Here is an 18464-nt window from a genome sequence, read left to right on the forward strand (position 1 = left end):
GAAAAAAAAAAGACCGTACCCTTTTATGTAATGATGTTTACTTTGAATTTATATTAGTTCACACAAACACTCCATCCATGCTTTTGTTCCGGCCCTCCGGTCCAGTTTAAGAACCCATTGTGGCCCTCGAGTCAAAAAGTTTGCCCACCCCTGCACTAAGCCCTAACATTATAGTACAAAAACAGCATAGACATATGCAAGTGAAAAGGTGTGCCTTTGTTCTGATAATCCCTGCTGTGGCCATAGGGTATCAATTCCCTTTCTAAAGAAGTCAATACTTAGCTTTTTCTGTCTGGCTTATTTCACTTAGCATGATATAATCAAAATCCATCCATGTTGTAAAAAAGAGCAGTATTTCATCTTTTCTTATGGCTGAGTAGTATTCCATAGGATATAAGTACCACACCTTCTTTATCCAATCATCTATGAAAGGGCACTTTGGTAGTTTCCATGTCTTGGCCACAGTGAATAATTCTTCAATGAACATAGGGGTGCATATATCTCTGTTTTCAAATTTTTCAGTTAAATATAGAGCAAAAGGGTTTCTAAGTCAAATGGTAACCATATTCTTAATTTTTTTTTGAGAAGTTTCCATACTGTTTTCCATAGTGTCTGTACCAGTCTGCATTCCCACCAGCAGTGAATGAGGGTTCCTTTTTCTTCACATTTCCAACACTTGTTATTACATGTATTGTTGATAATAGCCATTCTAACAGGTGTGAGGTTGTATGATTTCACTCATATGAAGGATATAAAACTGAAAGCAACAAATAAACACACAAAAAAAACAAATGAAAACTGATAGACACTAACAGCAGTATGGTGGTTACCAGAGGGAAAGGGGTAAGGGGGTAGTAAATGTTAAAGATGATACACTGATACAAAGTTGGGTGGTGGCACAGAGTACAATATGGAGATGAGGTATCATTGAACTGTACATGATAAACCTATATAATTTTATGAACCAATGTCCTCCTAATAAAATTAATTTTTAAAAGTCAATATTGTATTATATTTTATTGGACAACAGGAATAATTTTTCAGAACACTTTAAGTACATGTTTAAAATGTTTCAGCTGAAATTAAATTTACATTGGAAATAAGGTGATAAAGATTATGTTCTTACTGAATAATGTAGCATTTCTGTGCTTTACACAGAATTGAATAGATTGTTTATTTAGCCTTAAATTTCTATTTTGTGAAGGAAACCTGTTCTAGTGTTAGAATATGAAAAATCCCTTTGTCGTAAAGTACTTTCACGTAATTGAAGGAGAATGATCTCAACAGCTAAAGAGACTTAAATTTAATTTCCAGTTACAGCTATATGAGCTTAAAGAATGTACCTAATATACTGTGTCTTGGTTTATCCATCTGTTAAATAGGGACCTTTGCTTTGAAGAGTAAATTATTAATATACTAGAGGCCCTGTGCATAAAATTCATGCACTCGAGGGTGTCCTGCAGCCAAGCCCCTCACAGTCCAGGAGTCCTCAGGGGATGTCTGACTGATGGCTTAGGCCCACTCCGCTCTCCAGCCTGTGAGCCTGGCTTCTGTCTGAGCATTGCTCCCCATGTGGGAGTGCACTGACCACCAGGGGGCAGCCCTGCATTGAGCGTCTTTGTCCTGGTGGTCAGTGCATGACATAGCGACTGGTCATTCTGCTGTTTGGTCAATTTGCATATTAGCCTTTAATATATAGGATGATGCATTTAAAGTTCCAGACACATGGCAGGTGCTCAAGAAACATTAAACTCTCACCCCATATTCTTCAGCTTTCTACTAAAACAGCACTAGACTTGAAGAAAGAATCACATTTTTTTAGTACTGTTCTTTAGTGGCAGAGAAGGGAGACCTAAAAGGTTGAGGAAGAAGATATCCTTGATCCTGATTTTTTGGCTCTTAATTTTCCTTCACTAACTTTGTTCAAATGGAATATTGTCATATCATCATAATTCAGGAGATTTGGAATGGCCTGAGTATTAATCCAGCTAATATATAGTGCCCTCATCAACTCACCTGGGGAAGAGTATCTGACAGTTCAAATTAGGATAAAATCCTCATAGGTTGTTAGAACAATCCAGAAATCCAGTCTTTGCAGTGAAAAATCATTCATAACCTCAACTGTCTTTACATAACCTTTTAATAGTTCAATTTATTTTCAGAACTCTCTAACAAAGACAAATTCTAAATTTATTTTCATAATTGGAAAATTGTGAAATAATTGATCAAAAATTCAATGCTAAAATTATGATTACATACTATGAATAAAAGAATGTATCTGTATAAAACTATAAAAAAAACACATTAAGAGAGTATAACCCTTTATTTCATAACAAGTTACTGAGTTTATTTTGTACTTATAATCATGAAAGTACAGAACACTTTGAACATTTGAGATAGATACCTTTGTCACATTCACAAAATGCTCCTAGAACAATGAGGCAGAAACAGACAACATAGCCATTGCAATCACAAGCCATAAAATTTTATTGTATGAAGCCTCTATATACACTTAACAAACATAAACAGCTGTTGTTACAGTGATTTATTAAGACCCGAAATATATCCATTTAGGTGAACCATGTCTTAAAATCTGTTAATTAGCCCTTTCTTCTCAACTGCATTGCAGGTTCTTCTTAGCCATCCACAGACTCAAAGGTTCAATATATATTTCATTGTCCTAAAAATTTATTTATTTTGAGACAAATATTTTAAGAGTTGTTTGAGAGTCAGAAATCAAATCCTGGATTTGTCTGGTTCTACAGCAGCCTATTTCTATTCACTGTTCTGTTTCTTTCCTCTCTTTGTCTAAATACAACCCTATCCCCTCAGTTAGAAAGAAAAAAAAAAGTTATTTTAAGAGAAAGCCCTTTAATAAGCAACATTATTTAAGAAATAATAACCTGGACAGAACTGCCTTATGATTTTTTATTTTAGGATATTATTTTTTTCTTTATCTCTAATGTGGGAAAATCGAACATCAGTAGAAAAAAAATTAAGCATTTGACTAACAATGTTCAAAGGAACAGCAAAGATTGTAGGACATCCAGAATTTCCTTGCTGTGGTCCAGTGTCTAGTACACACAAATGTGTACAATACAGGACCGCCTCTCCCCTCAGAAACTCCATGCCACTCAGTGGAGGTTCTGTATTAATCACAGCTTCATGTATGTCACTTATACTTTCTTATTCAGGGGCTATCTTTCCTCCTTCTCAATTGAACTTCTATCACCAGAGCACTGACCTTCATCCTCTCTTACCGCATATGGAGCTCCCTACCTGGCTTTTCTTACTCCAAACATCACACACTGATAAGATGAAACTTCTGCAGTATCACTGATGGCTCTTTGGTGCTCAGGCATCTTTGTGAACTCTTCAAATGTCTGGTATTACCCAACCTCCTGAGGATCATATTCTTGCCTCTCTACCATGGGCCTCTTCCTAGCGTCATCTTTGATCATCTCCATATAAATCTTAACCTCCAATAAATCTTAACCTTAAAATAAAATTTTTATTTAAGCCCATGCTTCTGTTTCTTTATCCAAGCTGTTTACTTAACGGAAGGTGTGAGTTCTGTTAATTTCACCTATTGACATATTGAATCTCAAGCTCCCATCTCTAAACACATATCCTCCAAGAAACGTTCCCCAAGTTCTCTTCCTTTAATTGTATAATCATCTGATTACATGTTCCTTGAGAGTTCATCTTTATGCATTCCCTACTGTATCTATGTATCTTATACATAAAAAGTGCATAATATTTGAGTTTGGTTATGTCACTTTCAATATGCAAACACAAAAGCGACTGAACTGACCTTACATTTCTAGAGCAATGTGGTCAATAGTGTTTGGAAACTCCATTTGGAAAGATATTTTGCTTTGTTTTGTATTCTTTTGTTTTTATGGAGACTTAGTAAGTGTTTCTGTGACGTTAAAGTGGCTTCTCAAGGGCCTCCTAGCAGTGAAAAACAGTGATGATCAATAGAAATATTATACAATATTTCTGGACTTTGTGTTGTATGACATTGAGGAGTGACACAAATTTGATGATGTAAAGAAAAATAGCTTGGTCAAAAATTATTCTCAAAATCTTTTGGGTGAGAGAAATGCTAAATCATTAAACATCTATTGTATCACTTCAATTCTAACACTATGATCCATGAAATAATCACAAGTGTGGTATCTTGCTACAGGTAACTTAGCAAGAGTCAAAATAGTCACTGCTATAAAACTTCAATAATTTTAGATGTATTTATTCATTTGTTATGTGATTATTAAGTCTATGTAATCAACATACAAGATGTATCTTGTTGTAACATATTGACTTGGAATGTAATTTCACATTTTACAATTATGGGCTCTTTGATGTGAAAGTACTCTCAACCATTTTTTTAAATTCTAAATCGTTGGCAAGCATGCTGCCCTCAATTGTGGCCTTGCTCTTAAGCAAATACATAGCATATTTTATGAGTACATATTGATGTCAGAATATGGGAACACATTAAAGAAAAAAAGAAAACCTGGTGATTGTTCATTTATTTACACAAATTTACTTTGCTTTAAATTAGAGTTCATCCATTTTAAAAACTCCTCTACAAAATATGTCTTTAACTTAAAATAAATCCAATAAATTGTGGAATTCCTGTTCAAAATAAAACTTTGTATTTAGACGAATTTACTAAGGGATTTGCCCGTTTCTCTAGTAAATTCCCAGATAATCTTAAGTGACTTTTGTTTGTTTGTTTGTTCTTTTCAGAAACTATTTGGTATTTTAGGAATTAATTTCAAGTGAGTCTAATTTATCTTACCATGCAATTGTAAATCCAAGAGAATAAAGGTGTACCAGTCACAATATTCTTTCTCAGAATGTCTAGATCTTGGTCACTTATTTAGAAGGTGGTCTATGTGAATTAACTTTTCCCCAAATTATTCTAGATCCTTCTGCTCATTATTCTTCTCATCCTCTGTATCCATTTTTTTAAGTTAGTGTTATAAACATTTAAAGTAGCTAGAAAACACATTCCAGAATCCAATAAATTAAAACATAACTCACAGGAGAAAGAGGAGTGTTTTTAAACAATTATTTCTCAAATGGCAAAACATTTTAAAGAGAAAAGAATAGGAATTCCACTGCAGTCCCTTGGAAAATACATTCTACTTGATTTCTTGCAAAAGGAGTTGAACTGCACTTTTGCCCTCTTATTCTCACTTTTAGAAATAATATATGCATACCTCTTTTTCTGATGTACGTGTTTACATAAAACTGCACAAAGTACCACTGGCCTTGAAAAACAAAGTGGTTGTTTTGATGGTATGTACAATGAAGGGATATAGAAAAACATCTTTTATTATTTTTATCAATTTTATTTCCACTTGTAAATATTGCCAACATTCAAAACCAGGTTAATGGAACACCAATGAGAAAATCAAAGCTACTTATACTAAGCATGTTTAAGTATTTTAAAATATAATCATGCTCAGACAGACTTGAAGAAAATCCCAGAATTAACTTTGCCACCATGATAATGAGCAAGTTGCAGCCAAAAACTGCATTCCCTTGGAGAATGCATTATGGAAATGGCTATCATACATTTGAATGAAGAGTTTTATTCTTCATGGGTACTTTTTTATTTAACTCTAAATTAATGTTCACCTTAAGAATATCTATAAATTCTGGATGTTATACAAATGAATGCATGAATAACTCATAAATGGATATATTACATGGCCAAAGTTTAATTTGGCTCTCCATTCAAAACAAGCAGTGTCGGTGGATAATTGGGCATTATTGTTCAATTTATGCTTTTTTTCCCCCCCAGAAGTTTATAAGCATAGTAAAAATTCAGACATATCTGGGGAGCACACAATGACATACATTTAGATTTGTAATAACTATACTCTAAAAACGTAAGTATAACATGACTGACCCTCACTCATGTATTCATTAACCATGTGAAGGAGTTATTGTATTAAAAACTAGAATGTCAAATGTACAGGTGATAGCTTCATCCACTTAACAAGATAGGCCTTTATCAGAAACTTCATCCTGATAGTTGCTCTTGGCAATGGAAACCATTCTTAACTTTTACCTCCAAGATCACTCTGGAGATTTTCTAGAAAATTAGGTGATCGTGAATGAATACAGGTTTTTAAATAAACAATTGATATGCCAAACTAGTTACAAGAAAATAAAGATTAAAGCCTAAAGTTAACTCCCTCTTAACAAAAGACATGTTTTGGAAGCTATTAACCAACAGGCTTTACATTAGAATGAAACTTTCTCTGCTCCTGTGTCTAGTAATTTAGATCCCCCCACACTCATGCTCATTAGAGGTGCCTCTAACATATTCCACCTTTAACCTGACTTTTGGGCCTGCTACCATCTCCTAGAAAAGAGAATATTATAAAGATTTATAACAAAGTTGTAAAACTGACAGGGTCCAAATTTAGGAGATGGAAAAGGCAATATATGACAAATTCCTAAAACGGCGTTTCCAGAACTTTTCTAGTCTGAAAAATGTTAATAGTTCATATTTAAGACCATGCCCTCGGTTTGAACTGTTACTCAATTTGCTAGGTAATAATTCTTTAACCACAAAGCACAGTTCCTCAGTGTTTTTGTTAATTTAGGGAATGTAACACTTGCAGAGCATACAGAAAAAAATCAATTCTTTCTCCATTTAATTCCAGTCTTGGGAGAGCGAAATATTTCAGTGTTAACTCCTTTTACTACATAAATGCTAAAAAGTAGAGCATAATATGGTTAGATGTAACAATCTTATATTTTTTACTTTGTATTTTAAAAAGATGACTTCGGTGGTGTCCATCCTAGTTTGTAAATCATCAAAATATTATATATAATCTTATTAACGAATGTCACCTCAATAAATTAAAGTAAAAAAAAATAAATGTAACAAGAGTTCTAGTTAATACTGTCAGGAAATAGACTTCACTAAAACAGATAAAAAATTGGCCTTTTAACTATGTAAAATTGGCATGTTATTATTTAATTAATAAAGAGTTTATAAATAAGTTAATTTCTTCCTTGGAGTTAAACATCTTGAAAATAAATCCCAGGAAATCATGGCTTTATGTTTTTAAAATCCTCTATTCCAAATAGGGCATACAAATAAAAAGAAAGAAAAAAACAATTAACAATATTTTCTAGGTGAAAAATTACTCCATAAATATTAGGCATTAGAATAGGCTCACTCATATATAGATCATATTTAAATAAATCATGTATTAAAATTATTATGTCTTTAAAATATGAATCCAGGAACATAATCCAAAATCCTAATGTGATTTAAGTAAAATAAATAAAATTTAAGTAAAAAATATATGAGTATTTTAATAGATTGCATTTTACAAGTAATCTGTGTTACCTAAATTTAAGTAACTTAATATGCAAATTGCTACTTTACCGACCTATGAAAGTCTTAAAATGATTACAATAATATTCACATTTTGGTCATTGTTTCTCTGAATTTTACATTTAAACTTCATGTTACTGAAGTACAATAGATTATATTGGATTTAGTCAAATTTCTTATGCTTTTTCTTAGCAAGTAGAACTTATAAGTAAAGATAGGCAACCCAATAAACCAGATTGAACAGCGCAAAGGCTGTTGGGAAAAATATTCGCGAATAAGAGTCGATTTTGGCAATGCGGATGTGGATCCTTCCCTTCCTCCAGGACCCTGTCCTGCAGTCCTCAAAGCAGCAGAAGAAGCTGGCACAGTCTTTGCCCTCCAGACACTGGTACCCGTGATCGTCTTCTGCTTGTGGCAGAGAAATGCTATTCATTGGAATCAGAGTGGATCCAAGGTGGAGTCCAGGAGATATCTGTGTAACATAATAAGTGAGAAAGAGAACAGCATTATAAAAAAGATCAATCTGTCCCCGCAAGGCGAATTCTAAGAGAATTCAGTGAAAATAATCTTGGTTTGAAAAATCAAAGAGGGCCCATGGACACGGGCAGTAGGGTGGTTAAGACCTGCAGGGGGTGGGTAGGGGTTCCTTGGATGGGGGGTAAAGGAAGAGAGGGAAATGGGAGACATCTGTAATACTGTCAACAATAAAAAATAGATATATTATTAAAAAATAAAAAAGGAAAAAGTATTCAATTTTAGTGTGTTTTTATATTATTTACTTTGTAGCACACAACTTAATATTATTTTACATCTCGAAGATTTCACATAAACTCTCAGAGATGAAATATATGCTATACCTTCAGAAAGATGATCCACTAAAATATTAACCATAACTGTATTCTAAAACAAACTATATTTCTATGATATTTTACTCTGAAACATTTACAATGCCATAAATGTCTACTTGCTATTATATTATATTATGCAAGTTATTTATTTTAGTAATATTGAGAAAAATAGCAAAGGTGACATTTTGATAAACAAGTTTTGAGAAACTGTGAGTGAATTAAAAAATGATGTAATGGGGGTTGTAGTAGTGGATAAGCTCAAGGCATCATACTTTGGGGAAAGAATGGGTAGGAGTTAAAAACTCAAGAGTTCAAACTTTGTCTAATTTTACCAATGTAGCTATCCACAAAGCTAAAATTATATTAGCACCTAATTTTATTTTTATAGCTGTGATGAGTATATTTCATAACTTATGTAAAATGATCAGGCTTCATCTTGCCCATCTTACTATTATTATCAGGATTATTTGGGATACATGTCAAATTAATTTTTATGACAACAGGTTCTGAATAATAATTAAATAAGAAAATATTTTTAAATATAAAAATTAAGCAATCCAGGATACTATGATACATTAAAACAATCACTTTGGAGTCAGACCGGCTTCGGCAAAAATCCCAGTTCTGCCAATAGAGTTGTGTATGACCTTGAACAGGAAATGTGACTGTTCTTATGCCTCTGCGCCTTCTGCTATACAAGTTACAATGACAACACATGGATCTATTTGGTGATCAGATGAGATAATGTACACAAAGCACCAAGCAAACCATTTGAAACATAGCAAGCATTCAGCTGCCAACAGGCAACGCTTAAAGTTGGTATTGTTACTGCTTGTATTGATTCCTGAACAGCATCTATATAAAAGCCTAAGCAACCATTACAACAGAACAACCAGCAGGACCAGAACCACCGGTCCTATGATGTGCACTGACCACCAGGGGGCAGATGCTCAATGCAGGAGCTTCCCCTGACCTTCGGGCCCTGGTTGCCAGATGGGGCCTGTGGCAAACCTTCCAGTCCCTCCCAGCAACCAGGAGGCCCCTATCACCCAATTGGGGCCAGGCACCAGGCTTGGACAGGGAACTGGGGGTGGTGTTGGTGGACATGGCCACTTTCCCAGGGGTGCCGAGGGCCGGCTCCCATCTTGGGGCTTGCTGCCAACCTCCTGGATCCCTCCCTACAGCCAGCAGGCCCTGATCACCCAATCGGGGCCAGGCCCTGGGCTGTGATGGCCAGCTGGGGATGGGTGTCAGCAACCAACCTCCTGAGGCACCTGGATGGGAGGTTTTGGCCTCTCTCTGGCTACTAGGGCAGAGGTGATGGAGATGGAAGTGTGGTGAGAATGCAGGGTGTCTGCCAAACTCCCTCTCACTCCCTCTGCCACACTCCCCTGGGACACCAGGGTTTGCCCAGCAGGGAAGCCCCCGCGCTCAGATGCCGGGTGCCACGAGGGGCCCACCCCACACCCGCGTGACCTCTTCTAGGTGAGCTGGGCTGCAGCCACTGGGGCCACAGGGACCAGTTGGGGTCCCCATGGGTTCGTGCAGGAGCTGGTCTGCGAGGCCAGCCGGGAGAGAGTGAGCTGATCGCCCGGCTTCCCTGCAGCATCGCTGGGTGGCCTAGAGGCCCGTGCTGCGCCCTGGCCCGCGGCATCTGGCCGTGCTCACCGCATCTCCGTGTGGGGACTCAGGCACCCTGACTCAGGCAGAGAGGGGCATGTGGAGGCCCAGGGGTCCAGGTGCTGCTCAGGGACCAGAGGTCAGCTGGGACCTGCCCTTCCATCCCAGATACTGGCACTTCGATTGCTGGCCAGGCCTAGGGACCGCACCCGGGCACAAATTTCATTCACTGGGCCTCTATTATATCATAATTGGCTATAAAGTATGTTAACACAACCAACAATAAAAAACCAGATCTTATAAAAAAAAAAAAAAGGTTACCAGAAAAAAACATTAATAACTCCTTGAATATAATGGCAAGTAAAATATGAATGGAGATTTCAGTTTTAGTAACACTTATTCTTCAAAACTTCTGCATATTTAAGGCTTATCTTAAGATGAGATTTTACAGCTTATTATAATCAGTGGTTTTATTGTCTAAACAGCAAGTACAATGCTGACATTATTAAAATTGTTTTAACCTTATCTAAATTCTTCTAATGAAAATGTTCATATATTTTTAGTCTTAAATTTAAAATAAATATATCACAAAGCCATGACAAATAAATATTGTATGGGAATATTTTAAAAGTGAAAAACAAAACCTTATAACTTCTTAAAATGTGGATTTACATTTAAATCCATTTTATTTCTAAAGAGGAATATAGACTCCAAACCACTAAATTATAAAAATTCAGTGTATGCAAACAGAAGCAAATAATCACATTTTGTGATATTTTAAAAAGATAAATGCATCAGACAAGTCATAATATCCATATTAAAAACAAAATGTGCAGCCTGAAGATAAGGAGAAATGCCCTAAACACAAATAAATTCATGACTCCACCAGCTTAGATGTATCATAAAAAGCAGAGACAGCGTTTATTAAATGTTAATGAAAGATCTCTTCAAGTTGACACTTGTGGATACTTTATAAGACTCCTAAATTTTAGTGGCGCACTAAAATGATGTAAAAAACGGAAACATCTGTATTCATTTCCCTGTCACTTAAAACTTAAGTAGTTTAAATGCTCATCAGAGTGAAAAGTGATTAAAATACAAGTTTGTTATTTGGGAATTTCAAGGGTATATGGTATAAAACACATTTCATATATCCCTCAGAACTGCCATAAATGGAAATATAGTGTGTTTGTCAGAAAATATCGATTGTATATGAAAGGGATGATTAAACACTAACCTGCACAAAGAGAGAAAAATTGCAAGTGAGTCACTTACAAAATGGATTAATCTCTAGTGGTCAAAGTTATGGAAACCTCCTATGACAGTGACACATTTATTGGCAATTTTCTAGTTTCCTGCTGTCCCCCCAAAATACCAAAAATTCAGAAACTGAGAGAAACCACACTTTAATGATTGATTAATGTGAATAGAAATATACATTATAAGTGATGAAAAAATAGTTAAGAGCTGATGCAATACCATTAAAATGAATATTTTGATTGGCAGATCTGTCACCCAGAAACTACTGAAAGATTAATCAGAATACAAACATTCCAAACCTTATTTATCTGAAGTGCAACTATATTACCCAGCTTGTAACCCTTCAATAAATATCCTCTGCCCCCTCCCAAAATAGCAAGGATTGAAAAAATAAATGAGTTTAAGTGATAAAAAAAAGAAATGACAAAATTAAATAAAATTTATTCTTACTTTGAATGATAAAGTTTTGAGAACATACCTTTTTTGTTATTTTAAAAGTCACTAAGAATATAGCTGAATGTAACATTTTGAAAAATGGATTACATTCTTCTTATTACGTATGCATATTATCTGGTTGTATATTAAACACTATATTACATATATGAGTAACTTGGTTAAATATACAAAGTATATTTTAAGTACCAAGACATACTTCTATCAATTAAATATTATTAAATAGTAAATAAAACATTTATGTACAAATTATATGTGTGTGTATTTACATGATATAATTATTACATCATATGTTAACATCATCAATTATATGTTATCAAATATTAGTAATATGAATAGAATACATTATTAGGTCACGTTATTGATATTATATAATAGTGACTGATATTACTATTATTAAATTTTTTATTTAAAAAGTTGTACTTGAAAATGCTAACCTAAGCATATGTTTTCTCCTCTCACAAAACCAGTCAGAATTTCAAAACTTACAAAATGCACTTCAGTGTTAAAAACACATAAAGGTGCCGAAACCGGTTTGGCTCAGTGGATAGAGCGTCGGCTTGCGGACTGAAGGGTCCCAGGTTCGATTCCGGTCAAGGGCATGTACCTGGGTTGCGGGCACATCCCCAGTGGGAGATGTGCAGGAGGCAGCTGATCAATGTTTCTCTCTCATCGATGTTTCTGACTTTCTATCTCTCTCCCTTCCTCTCTGTAAAAAAATCAATAAAATATATTAAAAAAAAAACACACATAAAGGTGAGTCTTGGTGATGCTGAGCTGCCCATCAGCATGTCAGAATTTGTGATGAGTTTATAAAAGGCAAAGAACAGATGGAAACATGCCAATGGATAAAGCTGACTCAAGGAAGCCACACTTCAGAAAAGGCTCAGGAAATGGGAACAGGATGTGGGATTTGTTCTGTCCAACAAAGTTTCAGAGTGTGGGAGTTGTTTTGGCCACCAACACTGACTTTAGGTAGGAAGAATGGAAATGATATACAGGACCACAATATGGCCTTAAATATTTGACATGCCCATCCCCAGAAGAGCTGCATACAGCCTCATCTCAGCACTACACACTTGCTAAGTTAGTGTTTCACTGTGTTGGAGCATGAAATCAAGATATTTCAATAAAACATATCCTTTAAAAATATGTTTTACTTATGCACATCATAGGAAATAGTCTGCGCCTGAAAAAGTATTTGAAACCAGTCACTTAACTGCTAATTCCCTTGGAGTATCTTTGTTTACTTTTGACTTTTACATTGGACTGCTATTTGTATTGCACTTTGTTATCTGGCATTTACATGTCTACTGTACTTTTCTACAACTAGATTTGAAGATCCTGAAAGCAGAAAACACATTCTATCATTCTTCTCTCCAAAGTGTCTTGTTCATGGCTGGTGAAATAAATCTCTATCATTTTACATTTTAATCAAATTGAGAGATTATTAATAAGTTCTGTCCTCTAATGGGTATACCAGGCCACTGGTGTGAGTATAAGATAGTTTCCTGAGGTTTCTAATCATCTATATGTTGAGTACTCTAATTTCAAAATTAACTACTCTTCAGTTAGTAATGATTAGTTTACTACTATTGTATTAATGTGACCTTTACCTGATTCATAAATAATGTTTATTACATGTTCCAACATAGTTAACTTTTCATTTTTTGGTTTTTGTTTTGTTTTGGAAAATATATGTTGACTCAAACAAACAAAAATCATATTTTTAATGAGTAGAAATAAAAACATAATGACATATATTGGATGGGAACATGGACCAAATCAAAATGTCATTGACAATCACAATGAAAATTAAAGAAGAAAGGAAAGAATGTTGAAAAGAGAAAAGAAGAAGTTAAGGAAGAAAGGATAGAGGAAGGAAGGAAGGAAGGAAGGAAGGAAGGAAGGAAGGAAGGAAGGAAGGAAGGAAGGAAGGAAGGAAGGAAGGAAGGATATATCATATGGCTAGTAAAGTAGAAAGCATCCTAATTGATTTATGTTTTTCTAAGAAGGTTCACTGAAGCCAAAAAATCTATTGTGTTAAAATATCAGCTGTTTCTAATGAAAATAAATCGGGGTATTCTGGGATCCTCAGTTAAGTTGTCATAGAGACATCAACAAAGGGGATTTTTGGTTTTGCTCAATAACAGACTTATTGACCATTCACTGACTCTAGTCAAAGTTTTTGGTCCTGGCCTGACTATTGTCATAGTAATTTAAGGTTAAAAAAAGGAAAAATACTGTATTTTAAACTACTCAGAATTTTGAGCTTATAAAAAGAAATGTAGGGAGATGGAAGGAAGGTGAAAGAAGGAGGGAGGAGAGAGGACGACAAGGGGAGAGGGGGAGAGAGAGAAAAAGAGAAAGATGAGAGAGAAATAGAGAGGGAGAGAGAGAGAGAGAGAGAGAGAGAGAGAGAGAGAGAGAGAGAGAACTCTATGTTATGCATTTGATTACTGTGACTGAAACAGAAGAAAATCAGATACACAAAGCTCTTAGATAGGATATTTGAGAAAATAGCAAGCAGAGGTGCCTAGTCTTAATAAAAGTGTACTCATATTGATTTACCTGATTAGCAAGAATATATGACTGAACCAGGCAGGGAGTCAGATTTGATTACTGACCTCAGTTTTTCACTCAAAGTGACATTTACTATTGAAAGAGCTCATGAGCCGAAACCGGTTTGGCTCAGTGGATAGAGCGTCGGCCTGCGGACTGAAAGGTCCCCAGTTCGATTCCGGTCAAGGGCATGTACCTGGGTTGCGGGCACATCCCCAGTGGGGGGTGTGCAGGAGGCAGCTGATCGATGTTTCTCTCTCATCGATGTTTCTGGCTCTCTATCTCTCTCCCTTCCTCTCTGTAAAAAAATCAATAAAATATATTTAAAAAAAAAAAAAAAAAAAAAGAAAGAGCTCATGAATCACAGAAAGTAAAGACTATAGAACTTTCTTATGGATAGCTCTAAAGAAAATAAGTTTTGTACCCAGGTAGTCAATTATAATAGGTCAAATTTAACTTTTATCTGGCTTTGAAATATAGTGCTTCAAAGGGCTCATTTATTTTTTTAATGTGCTATATCTATTATTTTCTTCATTGATTAAGGTATTACATATGTGTCCTCATTTAATTTTTATTCCTTATTTTTTCACCTTTAGTATTTTTGTTTCCTGGGCCTTATGCTAAATTTTGAATACACAGCATGTATATTTTATATCAAATAACTGTTCTAAAGCAGTGCTTAGAACAAGGGTGACTTTAATAAATATTTGGTGAACGAATGATTATCATAATAGTACAGTTTGCACTCCAGTTTGTAGCTTCCTGAGTAAATGTGACATGCAATGTGATTGAGAGTGCATGATGTAGAATTAAAGTGATTAGCAGCAGCCACTTATTGGTTGAGTGTCCTTAGATGCTATAAAAATAGTACCTACATGATATTCTTAGAATTAGATTAGAGAACGCATGTGATATTGTACACTGACTGACTTTCATTCCCAATTTCCAAAAGTAAAATTTCAAGGTAGTACCTGAACAGAGCTATGGATGAATATATGATGAAATGGAAATTCCAGAAGAGGATGATTGGCTTTGATTCAAAGAAAATGGTAGAAAACCTGCATTTTTCCTTACCTAAAATTTAGCGGATCAATATTAAAGTTGACATCATTGTCCTTTGATAATTTGCCCACTTACAGGTTATAATATGTGCTATGCATAAGTTAAAATAGCGTTAACTTGAGACACTCGTAGGCTAATTCTACAATGTAAGTTCTCAAATGTGTACTGCCAGTTACTGCACTCTCCTTTCTTGGAATATTGTGGGAATCTGAAAACAAATTCACAAAGATTTGTGCCTTAGAGTATTACATGAAAAGTAAAATATAATTTATAAGTATGGCAAAGCTTTATAAAGAAACTAACGAAAAAGGGGGAGGGAGAAAAATCATCGAATCCTAGAACTTACAAGCTTAGGAGATAATGTGGAAAACTCTATGCCTCACTGTATAAACACTATGGGAGGCTTATCGTGGCCATTTGATACAGTTGTCATTTATTTGGGTATTTTGGAACAGATCCACATTGAAATCATTTTCTGCAGTCAGCAGCGAAGTGCCTTTTTAAATTAATATTGGAGAAACGGATGTTTACTTTCTGAGTTCTCTGAGAAAAGGTAATAAGGGTTACAAACTTGCGCTCAGGCACTAAGAAAGACCTGGATGTGAGTCATGGATCCTTCACTTCCTGCGGCTATCCTTGTGCAAATTACTGAACTTGTACTCATATGAGCATAATGAAATCACACATGTAAAATACTTAGAGGAACACCTGATGTGATCATTGTTAGATATTACTTGAAGGTTTTAAAGTGGCCTTTATATCAAGAAATTATAGTCAATCATCCAACACTTGAGTATCTTAGAATCAATTATATCAACTTGATGTGACATACGTTAGGATAGATACATGATAGGGAAGAGGGAGTAGTAGAGTATAAATATGCAGAAACAAAAAACAAACAACAAAAAAAAAAACAACAAAGAAAAAAAAAACCTGTATGGCTATGCATTTCAAACACAGCTGAATACCAACGTTAAAGAGGAATCTTTGTCTCTACAAGGTAAGCTAATTTTGTGGGCCACCTGTTTTTCAAATTCTAAACACAAATGTGGGATCTCTTTAAAGAATGATCTTAAACACTTTTTTTAGGTATAAGAACCTAGCACTTGGGAAAATTCACGGCACATGAAACGAGTCTCTACAAAGGTGATCCAAGAGTCTCTTCTAAGAGGAAATACACTAGTAAATGCACTGTCCTTGGTGGGCAATGTGAGGTGCTCCAATTTCATTTTATTTTTGTTTATATTTTGTCAGGGTTCCTCAAGCACCCATATTTGTCTAAGTAAGTATAACATGCGTATTTAAACAGTATCTCTAATATTACATTGCCATTTAGAAAATAAAGATTTTTAACGTACGGAGGCCTTGTGTTTTAGCTTTCTGTCTCTAGCAGCCTTTGCTCGTTCGTTGCTGGTAAAATAATGCAAGGTGCCATATTCCATCAAGGCTGCAAAAACGAAAATGAAACACACAGAAACAAAGAGATCCATCGCAGTCACGTAGGAAACCTTAGGTAAGGACTTCCTGGCTATGGTACTCAGAGTGGTCATGGTCAAAACTGTGGTAATGCCTGCGGAGGGAGGGAAACAAATAGAAGATGAAAAATAACCTCACAGACCGTTTTCATCCTTTCTTCTGATTTGGCAATATTGTGAGCAGCAATAAACAATGGACACAAAAGGGTATGATTACTGTGATTTACAGGGGAAAGAAATACTGGTAACCATAGCTACATTATGTTCAATGTGTTCTCCTGTCCGTGTTTTAGTCATCTAAATTCCGTGGACTGCAAGGACGTGACTCCCTGTACCCATCCTTCCCTTGCTCTATAGTAACAGACTATTCGATGTTTAACTGTCACAAGGCTGCCTGTACACCTACTTTTACCCCGCCCTGCAAAAAGGTATTTATTTTATGTGTTCTTAAAGGGGATACTTAGACTATAGACTTTAAATCTTTCTTCATTTCTAATATCAGCATTATAAAGCTATAACTTCTGCCAGGCTGGTATGGCTAAGTGGATTGAGCGTTGTCCTGTGGACCAAAAGGCCCTGGATTTGATTCCCAGGTCAGGGCACATGCCTGAGTTATGGGCTCGATCCCCAGGAGGGGGCATGCATAAAGCAGCCGATCTATGTGTCTCTCTCATCGTTGATTTTATCTCTTTCTCCTTCTCCTTCCCTCTCCCTCTAAAAATAAATAAAAACATATTTAAAACTATAATTTCCCTTTAAGCAATGCTTTACCTGTGTTTTGCAAATATTTATATATATTAAATATCTATTAAATTTATTTTGAAACATTTTCTAATTTCTCTTTGATCCAAGGGTTATCTAAAAGGGCATGCTTTAATTTCTAAATATATGAAGGCATTATTATACATATTATTTTTAGAGTATATTTTATGATATACTCTGGAAAATTTTAGTCTTTTGAATTCTATCGTGTTATTAAGCAGATTCTCTAATGTTTCCTCTATGGCTTTCCTGTTCAAAATCCTATAATCTCCTACCACATTTGGAATAAAAACCAAGAAGTCCTTAAAGTCCTTAGAAAAACCTACTAAACTTTATGTAATCACACCACTGCCCACCTCTCTAATTTCATTTTTTACCACTTCTCAGTCAGCCCCAGCCACAGGTACCTTTCTGAACTCCAAGCATGGCATGGCGAGGAAGGTCCGCTTCAGAACCTTCTGTTCTCCCTGCCTGCACCATCTTTCTACCGGTTATCCACCAGGCCAGCTGCCGCACTGCCCAAGTCCCTGCTACCTCCTCAGAGAGGTCTAGCCCGACTCCACAACATAAAATACCAAACATTATGTCTATCAACAGCTAGTGCCATTCTCTAGCCATGTTTTTGCTTTCTCTTTATAACCTTTATTACTCATTGAAATTTTTTCTATGCTTTTTATATTTGTACATTAACTCTATATGCCACAAAAACATAAATGCCATAGACATGAGGATTTCACAAATATTGTTCACTAATAATACTAAAGCGCCTAGAACGCTGCCTCTTTCATCAAAAGCATTTGATACAAGTTTGTAAAAATGCAATGTGGAATAAATGAGCTCGGAGAACTTTCCTTCAAATATCAAAAGCTTTATATTCCAGCTACATAGGATCCACAGTTATAAGATATTCTTCAAGATAGATCTGAGTATCACTTATCTTTAAACTTGCTATACTAATATTAAAATATTAATTCATGCAAAAATTCCACAACTGGCTATTTTCTTTCATGAAACTGTGGAATATGATTTTTGGCTTCAGACACATCCAAT

The 18464-nt window shown here is 35.3% G+C and overlaps 1 protein-coding gene across 1 annotated transcript in view; it reads right to left on the reverse strand.

The window, feature by feature from the left end:
* Positions 1-2363: 2363 nt before the first annotated feature.
* The window catches only part of GABRG1 (gamma-aminobutyric acid type A receptor subunit gamma1), a 51291-nt gene continuing 35190 nt past the window's right edge, over positions 2364-18464 (reverse strand). The window contains exons 8-9 of the mRNA XM_036332843.1: positions 16536-16747; positions 2364-7844 (exon numbers count right to left, since the gene is read on the reverse strand). Of these exons, the coding sequence (XP_036188736.1) occupies positions 7575-7844; positions 16536-16747 (482 nt within the window). The 3' untranslated portion in view covers positions 2364-7574. The remainder of the gene's footprint in view (positions 7845-16535; positions 16748-18464) is intronic.

Source organism: Myotis myotis, unplaced genomic scaffold, assembly GCF_014108235.1.
Source record: "Myotis myotis isolate mMyoMyo1 unplaced genomic scaffold, mMyoMyo1.p scaffold_m19_p_1, whole genome shotgun sequence".
Lineage (NCBI taxonomy): Eukaryota > Metazoa > Chordata > Mammalia > Chiroptera > Vespertilionidae > Myotis > Myotis myotis.